Here is a 12,354-nt window from a genome sequence, read left to right as displayed (position 1 = left end):
TTAAAAAATTAAAAAAAAAAAGAACTGGGCTAAAAACTAAATTTTCTGACCCCAAGTTTCTGTATTTTTTTTATTAGTCCATATTTGCTTCTGCACAGAAACTTAGTTTCTTTACATTTTGCAGTTTTCCTTTTAAAAATATAAAGTATAAATAAAAATAAGCTAAGTTTCCCACTCCACCCACAAAATACTATTCTGGTGCTAAATATTATAATCTTATTCCAAATAAATGAAAAAAAAATATCCATTTTAACAGGGAAAATAATACCAAATATCTGTTTTGTGATACCAAACAAAACCATGGTCTATTAAGATTTCAGGCAGAGGTTCTACATTAACTAAAACCATTCTGTATTTTTATTCATATATTTTGTGGTGTTCACATATTTTTTTTTTGTTTTTGTACAGCAAACATAACACTGTAGGCCATGAGAAGCTGCAGCACTATTGTTTAATAGCAGCAAGTTATATTTTATATCAGGATATCTGAATAATAAATAGTCTGTTTCTTTGGATGTGAATGTTTAAAATGAAGTACTGCTGCAGCTTCATAATGTGATTGCTATTTCACAGAGCTTATACACAAAAATATATATGCAATCTTTGTCTATATTTTATACAAATACAACAGTAGTTTGTGAATACATTTTAAGTACATATACATGATAAGCAATTTGATTTCCCATATCACAGGATAGCAATTTTAAATGCAAGAGACATATACAAATTCAGTCTGGAATGCAGGGTTTTGTTTTTTGTGTTTTTTTTTTCTATTTTGAATCAAAACTTTATCATTAGAATATTTTAGCATTCAAGTCCAAACACTTTTTTTTTAAAACTACCTCAATACAATATCAGCAATTCAACTTATGTTCAGGTACGACATCATCCATTTCCTAATGGTTTCCCAGTTTCTTTTAAATTCAAAGGGCTTCTAGTAATATACAGTATGTTCTTCACTCCACACTATATATAAAAAAGCCCATTATTCACCTCAACTAACAGTCATCTTATGAACAAAAGTTGGGCTTGTTCTGGTAAGGTTTGCATGTCCAAGATTTTCCTTTTGCAAGTGCATATGAATACATTGTGGTGTTGTAAAAGTTCGTTAATGACAAATTAAGTCACAGTATAAAAATATATCATACACCTATAGGTCTAACATAGTCCTTTTTCTATGGATAAAAATACATCTGAATGAGACAGGAAGGTTTGTAGCACCATGAGGAGTTGTTTCCCAAGTTACATTAGCAGCATGATCCAATAAGAACAATATTGCAGGAGTGTTTCTGAGAAGATAAACATTCATTCTGGTTCAACTGTACCACTGAAGCTTATACTGCAAAGTGTTTATATATGATTAGCAATAGTTCTGTGTCATTTCTAGGGCTAGATAAATGTTATCAAAAGACACTGCCTTCCAACATAGAGCATTGACAACCTTATTGCATAAGGGCCTTAAAAATCACTTAAATACATCTTTAACTATGTTGGTTTTATTCTGTCTTGTATATGGGTTGAGTGAGGATCTTCAGGATAAACCTACATAATGTTATGTAAGTCTATATAGGTAAATAAAAATCAACAGATTCTCTGTGGAGTAGGATGTGTAGAGAGATGGCTGCTGAAACAGAGTATGAGAAAAAAGACAAAGTTAATATAGGCATCTACTTATCATAGATTTATAATAATCTATCATAGCTAATTATGGATATTTAATATAATTGTTTAAAAGATCTCCTCCAAAGTCACTACATCATATGGTTTTCAGTAGGCTAGAAAAAACTTTAATGGCCTGGGGTATGGATGTATATATGTTTTAATGTACCCGGGGAAGACAGTGTGTTTTGAAACATGTAAATCTAGTTTTAAAAATTGTAAAACATCATGAAAAAACACACTGGATTCTGTGCAATATAGCAAATTGATAAGAAAACACTGTAAAATGTACCTGTTTAAAAGTAAGTCTACCATTTTTGTACACAAAGCAATATATGAAAGGCCTACATATATGTAATCTAATGGCACTTGAAACAAATAATAAAAGATTTTATAATAAAAAAGCATAACCTATAAGACAATTTCTTAAAAGGTTTAAGTTTTCTTTTTGAAAGTGCTATATCTTGTAATATGTGTAACATAGAGGTTGACCAAGCTTTATTTTTTTAAAATATTGGCCTATAATACAAGTATTGCTCACTAGACAAATGATCCTGAAAATATGTCCTCTTTAACATTCATTATTAGCTTAAAATAAAGCACTCAGCTCTGGCTCATGTTTCAGTCAGTATATGGTTTTTAAAAACCGCTACTGTCCAAATTAACACAATATATCACTATATTCCACAATTTTACTACTAATAAAGCACAAGCAACAAGTAGACAAAAAATATATAGTTTTTGAAAGAAACACTACTTGAAATTAAAGAGTTGCACAAAGAGTGGTGCATGATCAGCCAGGACATATAAAATATTATGTTTTTAAAATTTGAACTTGGTATTAGGGCTTTAAAAATGGAAATTTTAATAGTGGCCAATAGATAAAAAATATAATACTCATAATATACTAGTGTGCTAATATTGCTTACAGTATCAATCTGCTTCCATATAGGTATACTTCTGTGTTCAGTGACAGAAAGTGCAGTCATGAATAGAAGTTCTAACTGAATGAGGTTAAATATATTGTCTGAGGTTCAAACTTACAAATGAAATATTTTTATTAATTTCCATCACCAGTTCCATTCCTTTTTTAAAACCAAGCTAAGGCACTACCAGAAATATTAAGAATAATGATTCTGGTTAATGGAAAATGAAAACAGCATTGGCAATAAGTTACTTTTAATCAAATCTAATTGCAACAAACATCAACACAGGACAATATCTTTTTCCAGAATGTTAAGAGCCAATCTTGTGTCATTATCCTGGTCAGAATTCTGTACAGTTCAAATAAACTAATATGTATTTTCAGAGATGCTCTTCCAAAATTGGTTAATGACTACTATAGCCAATTTTAAAGTAATTAGGCTAGAGTCTCTCCTATTTTGAGGTATAATTTCAAGCCTATGGGATTGCAATAGGTGAAACTGGTGAATACGTGAAAATTAAGAATATACTCATTTAATACTGATGCCCCAATAGATGTTCTTCCATGTATCTGAACTACAGGTCTTCAAAATATGGGAAGAATTAGGGTTAATATCAAATATTGCCATACCCTACCTCCAAAAAAAGTCTAGTCAATTAATCCCGGTACTCCTTTTATATTAGGAAAAAAATTACAGCCTATAAAGGCCAATGTCTCAATTCATTAATTCATTTCTACTGTTTAAAAACAAATGCCAGAATAAAGCAGTGATTCCACATTTGCTATTTAATTTATAATTGCTATTTTAAAATATATATTTTCTATTTATTTGTGCTCTGGCACCATTTTTTCCCTTCTTAACATGGTGAGAACAGCAATATTGAATACATGAATCATTCAACTACAGTTTAAGATTAGCAATCTGTTTCATAGAAACTAAAGAAAGCAGGAAGCAGAGCTAAGCGTCCACTTTCAGAGCTGTCACCTAAACCAAATGCTTAGCGACAATCTGAGATGTCAAAAAAGGTTTTCCTCATTAACAATCTCATCTTAATGCCTTTGGAACAAATTTTTTTATATAAAAAAGTTTTTTTTAGTAATAAAATTTAAATATAAGTATAAAAAACTACACCTGTTATTGCTCCCAGGATAAACAAAAACAAGAGCAAGATAAAATAGTAGGAGCTATAACTCCTTAAATGGGTTCAATTTTGTTTGTGTGAAGTGCTATATATACAGTGAAACCCCCTATTTACATTATTATAATTTACATTTCCTCACAATTTACACCTCCTCTCCCTGCCCCAACTTTTAAAATATGTTATGTTGTTACTGTATTAGATTCAGTAATTTGCACAAATTTCTCAGAAATTCTTGGGGAAATACCCCCATCAATTAAATGAAACTAGTCCTGTAAAATAGAGGTTTAACATGTGCTATTTTGTTGAGTGCTTGGCACAAATTTTTTTTTTGCCTTTTTTTCTTCTTTTAAGAGATCCACAGTTCCTCTGACAATCCCATAAACCTTATAAGACTACCTATAGAATTGGTCTCCTGGGTGGATTTCTAAGCTAAGGATGAGGAAAGAGCTGTAATATTTTGTCCTTTGAAAAGGTACTCAGAATGGATAAAGATCATCTAATTCAATTAAAAAAGCACCTATGAGGTGGCAAGGCACTTGACTTGGTGACTGCAAAATTTTCTATGGTCATCAAAAATATGTTAACTAGGATTCGGCCTGTCCAACTTTAATTTGTCTTGTCACTTTCTGCCTATTTGTAATATTTTCTCCAACCTCATTTCCCAGAGAAGTGCAAAAGTGGGATTTTACTGTATATATGTTTAGCCATTTAAAACTTTGTATAATGCTTCAAAGATACTTGCCATGAACTTTCAATTCCTTATAAAAATGGCAAGAAAAAAATTAGTACTATGTAGAAAACATGCTTTTACTGTTGAATTGGGGGAGGACTGAGATTTTGGGGGGAGGTTGGTTTTTTGGTTTGCTTTTTTTTTTTAACTTTTGGCTCTTAAGACTGGGGAAGAATTAGAGTGTATTAAGTAAAAAGTGGTGTAAGCAATATGCTTTTACTTTACTCCTAAGAGTCCTGTTTTAAACCTTGGCAACAGGGGAAATTGTCCCTCACCAAGTTCCCAGGGTTAGCAGGTGTGATTATTATCTTATTGCTCGGGAGAATCACACCACACAAACTGAGAAGGTTCACTTGATTACAAATATACTTGACTTGCAAATCTATGCTGGCTCTCTGATTGTTGGCTAATTGACAGTCAATGTAAATTTTCTGGCTGGACTTGACCCACACTTTGGCTGTGAAAGGTGGAAAAGATTGATGAGGTCTATGGATTTGAACAGACTCTGAAGACTCCAATATGTCTTAATTTTAATACCACTAAGATGAAAGATAGGAAGTTAAGAATTAAATTGAAAGTTGAAAAATGATAGAATAATCTGTGGTACTAATTTGTTACTGAATACTTTTTTTCAAGGTCAATCATTATGTTCTTTCTACCAGTGACATGAAATAATATTATTCCATGTCAAAATGAAAATATTTATTGACTAGAAGAGCATTATTTCTTGAGAATACTGTTGCTTTGTGTTAAAGTGGCTGTTTTAAAAAATTCTTAATGTTTTAAAATAAAGACCACAAATATTTTATCCAGACAATAGCAAGTCTTCAAAACATACTGACCTGAAATTGTGATAACAAATAAAAACATTTTTTTAACAACAAAAATTTGGATTCTTAATTCATAGGAAATATTTAAATTATGTACCAAATCAAAGCTACTTAACAATTTAGGAAGTCTCCAGGTATCCCTCAAAATTTTATAAATTAACATTCAGTTGCAAATATTTTTTTACTGAGCCAAACATTAATGGATAGAGCCATTATTATGGGATAAAAATGAAAGGATTACTATCTGAAAATTTTTAGCAGGGGATATATGGAAGTTTGACAATAATGGCTTTCCTATATCAATTATTTTGCAAAGCATATCAATTGGCAGTGAAAAGACGATAAAACACTTTGAGACTTAACCAAGGTAAACATAATTGAACACAAACGGTTTCAGAGCTCATTAAAAAAGTTAGTTTCAATTTCTTACTGGCTTAATGAAATTGGTATTATACAAAGTAAGCAGAGATTTTTATAATGTCTTAATGTAGGCACTACATTAAAAATGGTCACCTAAGGCATTTCTACAAATAATTTTTTTTTAGTAAGACAGCTTTTATGTCCTATTGGAAAGCTTGGTGAAAGCGTGGTAAGGTGGTGGTTGTGCTTAGACTGCTTGTGAAGGCTGCTGACAAGGAGTGCAGAGAACCAAGGCCTATACTGTTTGCAGGATCTTGAGGATCCTGGGTCTGTGGTGGAAGCTGAGCCAAAGAAGAATGTGTCTCCTCTTGGGAATAGCTCAGTCCAAGATTTCCCACCGATACAGAAGGATTATAGGGTGGGCCATTTACAGGTATGAAATTGAACAACTGGGAAAAATCCAAAGATGATGTGTTTAGAGGTTCACTAATGGAAATGGAGCTTTTAGATAAGGATAGTTCCCCAGATCCATCATCTAGGGGTCCTACTTGAGGCTCCAAGCCTAATTTAGATGAAGATGCTTGAGAATCCTGGGATGAGGAAGGCATACCACTTTGTAACTCCATTAAGTAACTCTCAATTTCCCCTTTTAATGGCTGTTCTTTTTCAGGCATAGAAATTGCATATGAGGTAGAACTGAGTGGATATTTCAGAGATAGATGGTGGGAAGGGTGAACAGATTCCATATCAATTGGGCATGTCATTCCCAAAGGTAATGATGTGGTGACCATTTGGTGTGCTGGTCCAGAACTCTGCATGGACTGAATTTGTGTATTATAAAGGTTTAACTGCAAAGTGTTTGTAAATGGCTTTGATGTTAGTTCACTGGAAGGTAAAGACATCACTGGAAGCAGCTCGTCTTTTATAGGCACAGAAACGTTGCAGGTAAAGGGATCTAGAAGGTCCATTGGTTCTGTTTTGACCTTCAGAAGTTCTTGATTATGACTCTTTTTCATATGACGAGTTAAATGATCTTTCCGTCCAAATCTTTGTGCACAGTATTGACAAAGGAAGTCCTTTCTTCCAGTGTGCACGACCATATGTCTACGGACATCTTTGCGGGTATAGAAACGGCGATCACAATGTTCACACTGGTGCTTTTTTTCTTTCACCCCACCAGAAGACTTGCCTGCGTGAGTTTTGAGGTGCTCCAAAAGCACCCCTGTGCTTTCAAAAGTCTGCAAACATACCTTACAGGTAAGATCACCACTTGTTGCAGCATGCAAGGCCAAGTGACGTTTAAACCCAAGCTTGGTATTATAGTTCTTGCCACATTCTTCACACTTAAACGCCTCTTTGTTGGGGTTGTGTGTATGTAGGTGATTCTTTAGATGATCTTTTCGGTGAAACATTTTCTCACAATAATTACACTTGTGGGTTTTCTCAGGAGAATGAGTAGCCATATGCCTTTAAACACAGATATATTCTGTAAGTAATTATTTTGATTAAAAATTACATGTGCTCACTTTAAAAAAGGAAGCTAAAATCCTATGCTAAAGTTTCTTCCCAATAGAACCTTTTTAGCTTACAATATGATGCTACAAAGATAACTGAACATACCTAAGTTATAGCAAAATTTGAGTCATTTAAGTTGTCATTTTAATTTTTGCTGGCTTTTAGCCAGCATAGCAAGGGCAAATAGGTAAGACTGAACATACTCACGTAAATGTCCATAACCAAAAATTCTCAGTCCATACATTTTTCTTGTAGCAATTCCTTGTACAAATGGAAATTCTATTCTCATTAAGCTTTTTATTAAAAAGAACCCAAAGACATTAATATATAAAGTAATGCAATTTGGAATTCTAAAAACAATCCAAAATCTAATTTACTTAACATTTCCTCTCTCTGCAAATCAGCTGAAGAATGTGTACACAAATAAATACTTTTACAAGAGCCTAAAATGGCCAACATAATAGAAAATATAATCTGAAAGATAAAGAGAGTTTAATACCTTAGTAATTTGTACTTAGATACAAAGGCCTTGGTGCAGTCTTGTTGCGTGCACTTGTAGGGCCTCTCTCCTGTGTGAGAGTATGAATGAACCTTTAATTTCTCAACACTGTTAAAGGCCTTGTCACACAGTTGGCAAGGAAAGTTTTTTCTTGGTTTGGTTTCACCACGCTTACGTTTCCCTGAAGGGACTTTCTGGGTATCTCTTACTTCTGACAAATCACCAGGAATGACAGTGGCCATCGCAGCCTAAACCAGGCCTTCTTGTTGGACACTTGGGAACTGCCCAACTCCACTAAATGATTTAGCTTTAGATGGCTTCTCAAGTTTCATGTGGTCGTAAAAGAAAGCAAAAGGGGACTGGAAAAAAAAATAAGAAACAACTAGTTTGTAACTAAACTTAATTTATTTTTTTTTTAAAAAGTTTACTTGCTATGTGATGCTTCTGAATTTAAAAAAAAACCCATAAAACTTGATTCAGCTGGTCTAATGTAATATCTGTAGATTTCTTCATATTTGTTAAAATTATATTTAAATGCATTGCTCAGGATGAACAGTTCCACATATACCCTGAAACTCCACCTAACAAACTTTACATTTTGGGATGATAATAGTGTTTCAGGGAAATCATAGGAGATACCCACACAAAATTAATAAGAAGAGCTGTATTATGTCAGCTTCAATTTTCTTAAAAACATGGGAATAGGAGTACATATATCTGAATAAAAACAAACATTTCAGGAAAAAAATTCATGACTGCACTTTTCTTGGTGCTACTTAGTACTGTTGTCAACATTACTGTATAATATGAAAATAGTAAAATTAGGTGAAAATTTTCATGTATTATTTGGCACACTGGAAGAGGCTATTTACTTAATGGATTTTGAAGGCCTAAAAGAGTTAATGTACTCCCCCAAAATGAACAATTTACTCCTCTTACCAGTATTATCACACCCAATAGGCTTTCTGAGTTCAAGACTGGAAATGTCTTATCTTCGTAACAAGTCTGCATCTTGAAATGGTAAAATCTTGTGAAATTTAAATTAGGTCAGGATCATGGCTCCTTGTCATTATTTTGGAAGGATCAAAGACCTTGCTTGGGGCACAATGTCTGCGCAAGAATACCTAAAAAACAGTAAAACTGAACTACTCACTATATGAGGTGATTCAAACTGGCAAAAATGTTTGTGGGTCAGAGTAACTGAATTTATAACCTATACTGGGAAGATGTATATAATGTAAAGTATGTGGCTTTAAAAAACACCAAATTCCAACAAGGATCTTAAAAGAGCTTCATAAATATTAATCTTCAAGACATTCTTCAATGGAAGATAGAAAGAAAGCACTATAAAGTTTGGAAAAACCTAGTAATGAAAAGGTGAATGACTTGCCAATATCAAGTATTTAATAAATATGTAATTATAAATTATTGTCCTACAGTGTCCAAAAGACAATGTTTCTTCAATTCATTATTTTACAAAGAAATAACTTAACCTGGGAATCTTTTTTTTTTTTAGGTTTTTGCAAAGCAAATGGGGTTAAGTGGCTTTCCCAAGGCCACACAGCTAGGTAATTATTAAGTGTATGAGACAAGATTTGAACCCAGGTACTCCTGACTCCAGGGCCGGTGCTTTATCCACTGTGCCACCTAGCCACCCCTAACCTGGGAATCTTGAAAAAAAAAAAGGTCAATTTCTGGAATAAAAACTCAACACAACTCAATGCATGCATTGTGGCCTGTTTTGGATTTAATTTCCTTTTTTTCAAATTATTAAACAGAAAAAAACTTTAATGACACTATTGTTAATATCTCCTGGAATTATCTAGCTCATAGATCTATAGAATAGCTCAAAAGGAATTCACACACACACACACATCTAATCTAATCCCTTCATTTTACAGCTAAGGAAACTAAAGCTCAGTCTGTAATTATATTGTTTTTTTTCAGGACACAAATGGACCCAGAGATCACAGAGCTCTAAGTAGCAAAAATGATGTCATAGTGGCCTGCTCTTACTATATTTAGGCAACTAGATTGTAACAATATAAATAAAAGGTAGGACACAGAGCAATTCATCCAAATGTGTCACATAAATGTACACCAAAATTTTAATTTAATAATCCATTAGTATTCAGATAACTGGGCAGTGTTTTATACCATCTTTCTTTGAGTATACTATATACATATACATATATATACATATATATATGTGTATGTATGCATATATATATATATATATATATATATCAGGAATCAGTAGTACTGACATTGCTAGTTACTGACATGCTATATTTCTGTCCTCAAGATTTTCTTAGCTCTAAGGATCTTCAAAAATTTCTTCTCCTGTAATCATCCCTATTCCAGTAAGAGTTTCTACATATCCCTGAGAAATCTGTAAATTAATAACTTTGATTAGCTGTAACAGTTAGGTATGCCAGTGTATAATACTGCCAAGTATTTCTACCAAGTCAGAATCTCAAGGACATATTTCCCATCAGTAATATAATACTCTTGTGTACCTATAAACAAATAGCACTAAAAATGTCAAAAACTCATATTTGTCACTTCCCTAAGTTGCCACATATGACAGTCACAGGTTTTTAGAAATTGGCTATAGTTGTCAGATTATGTAACTTGACCAGAACAAATATAATTTTTGCATGGGATTAAGTAGAATGAACTTTGAGTTAGTGAAATGTACTAAAAAAAAAAATCAAAGGTGTAATTGTGAAAATATGTAGAAATATACACTTGATACTTTTAGACAATGGTTCACTTTTTGGTTTTAAGTGTTATTTCTTAAAAGAGTCAGATATTTTACTCCTGGATGTACATACTGAGCAATGAAGAATAATTTCAATACTGATGCTCAAATATTACAGTTTTCTAAGACCAGCTGAAAATATTTTATGAATAATAATGCCTATCTGTAGTTAACAGAATACCAAAATTCAAAGTATAATTTTTTTGGTGCTTTCATAACTGCAGGATAAACACAAGGTTTAATATCTAATAATAATTTCATATATTAAATAATAAATACATTAAACTAATGACATGTTAAGCTATATCTTAGATACATACATAAAAGAGAATTACAATGATTTTGCTCAATGCACACCTGATGATAGCTGGTAAAATCCTCAGATACTGATCTTAACCAGTCCCACTGACTCTTCTTGGAGGAGAGCAGAATCCAGTACTTCCCATTTTGGCTGATCTATAAAATAAAAAAAAAGAATGGACTATACAATAACGAAACCAGCATTTTTAATGACGAAAGAGAAAAGATAAGAAATATGTGATTGAGTTATAAGCACATGCTTAGATTTCATACACTACAGATTATTCATGCATTAATATCAAATATCTATATATCTATATACTCTTAATTCTAAGTGAATTTATCACAAATTGAGAAAAAACCAAGAGAAATCATTTTGATAATAGATAATTCATAATATGATTTAATAAAATTTCCCATTCTCAAATATTTGCTGAAAGTTTTTTAAAGTTAAATAAATAAACCACTTGGTTACTATAAATACTATTAAGAAATATTTTTAAAAATTAAGTTGAAAGAAAATTTGTAACCTGAGAATGAATATTAATCTTGCCCAGATTCAGAATAATTACTACTAGTGGATCTCAGTATTTTAAATTTAAAGTTAATTAATTTTCTAAAGGGAGAGCTGCTATTTCACTAGTAAAAAGAATGCCTCAGATGAGAATATTCCCTTGACTAATGGAGCTCACCTTCTCTGCAGTTTATAATCTCTGAATTGCCCAGATCCCTTCAAAGTTAACAAAGTGACACACAGGCACTATATGCCAGAGACAAGTGAATCTTATAATCTCATCTTCCTGTTTTCGAAGACAGCTCTCTAGACATTATACCACACTGTTCTTAATCAACATTCTATAGAACCATCAACAACAACAAATATGGTATATAAAAAAAGAACATGAAAATTTGTTCAGAATTAATTTTCAGAAATGTTTATGCATTAGAGTAATATCTGGAATGAAAAACTGGTCATTGGGGTGGTGGTGGGGTCTGACAGCACCAACATAGAACCTAACAAAAACTCAGGAGGATTCCACTTTAGGAAATACTGGTCTATTCATTGAAGAGTTGTATGGTAGAAAATAGTGGATTAGGAGTCATAGGAGCTGGATTCAAATCCTAGCTCTACTATCATCTATGTGACATTGGATATATTATCTCTCTGGTTATTCCTTTCTACTTTTATAAAAATGATAGCCTCTGTAGTTCCTTCTACTTCTTAATCTATTAAACCTATAAAAGCAATCATCTGAAGGTGAAAAAATTCAAACTAAATCCAAATGTGAGAATGTCAAATTCTCTCAGCATTAGTTTTCTCATTTCCAATATCCCCACTTTATTTCTCAGAATGGTCTTTATTTTAAAGATAAACAGGAACAAATTTTATTATTTCATTAAGTTAAACATGTTGGTTAAATGGGAAAGATAAACCACAATTTAAATTTTTATAGAATGTGATTAGAAAGTAATCTTATAGTAGCCCCCCTAAACAACCTATTAATACATTATGAATTTCCACAGACTAAAAACAAGTTTTTTTGGGGGGGAATCATTAAGAAAAAAAGATAAGCTTATGTTAGTAAATTTTATTTACAAGCTATGATAGAAATAGAAAAAAACATTTAGA

The 12,354-nt window shown here is 32.2% G+C and overlaps 1 protein-coding gene across 5 annotated transcripts in view; it reads right to left on the bottom strand.

Moving 5' to 3' along the window:
• Window positions 1-334: 334 nt before the first annotated feature.
• The window catches only part of PLAG1 (PLAG1 zinc finger), a 62,602-nt gene continuing 50,582 nt past the window's right edge, over window positions 335-12,354 (bottom strand). For 2 of the 5 annotated variants that reach the window (XM_074205906.1, XM_074205907.1), the window contains exons 2-4: window positions 10,782-10,880; window positions 7,661-8,019; window positions 335-7,113 (exon numbers count right to left, since the gene is read on the bottom strand). In XM_074205906.1, coding sequence (XP_074062007.1) covers window positions 5,850-7,113; window positions 7,661-7,902 — 1,506 coding nt within the window. In that variant the 5' untranslated portion in view covers window positions 7,903-8,019; window positions 10,782-10,880 and the 3' untranslated portion in view covers window positions 335-5,849. Of the gene's footprint in view, window positions 7,114-7,660; window positions 8,020-8,599; window positions 8,785-10,781; window positions 10,881-12,354 lie in introns of all 5 variants that reach the window. The other 3 variants (XM_074205908.1, XM_074205910.1, XM_074205911.1) reach the window with 3 other exon arrangements.

The sequence above is a fragment of the Macrotis lagotis genome, chromosome X (genome assembly GCF_037893015.1).
Source record: "Macrotis lagotis isolate mMagLag1 chromosome X, bilby.v1.9.chrom.fasta, whole genome shotgun sequence".
NCBI lineage: Eukaryota > Metazoa > Chordata > Mammalia > Peramelemorphia > Peramelidae > Macrotis > Macrotis lagotis.
The sequence above is the reverse complement of the archived record's forward strand: the minus strand, read 5'-3'. Positions and strand labels throughout refer to the sequence as shown.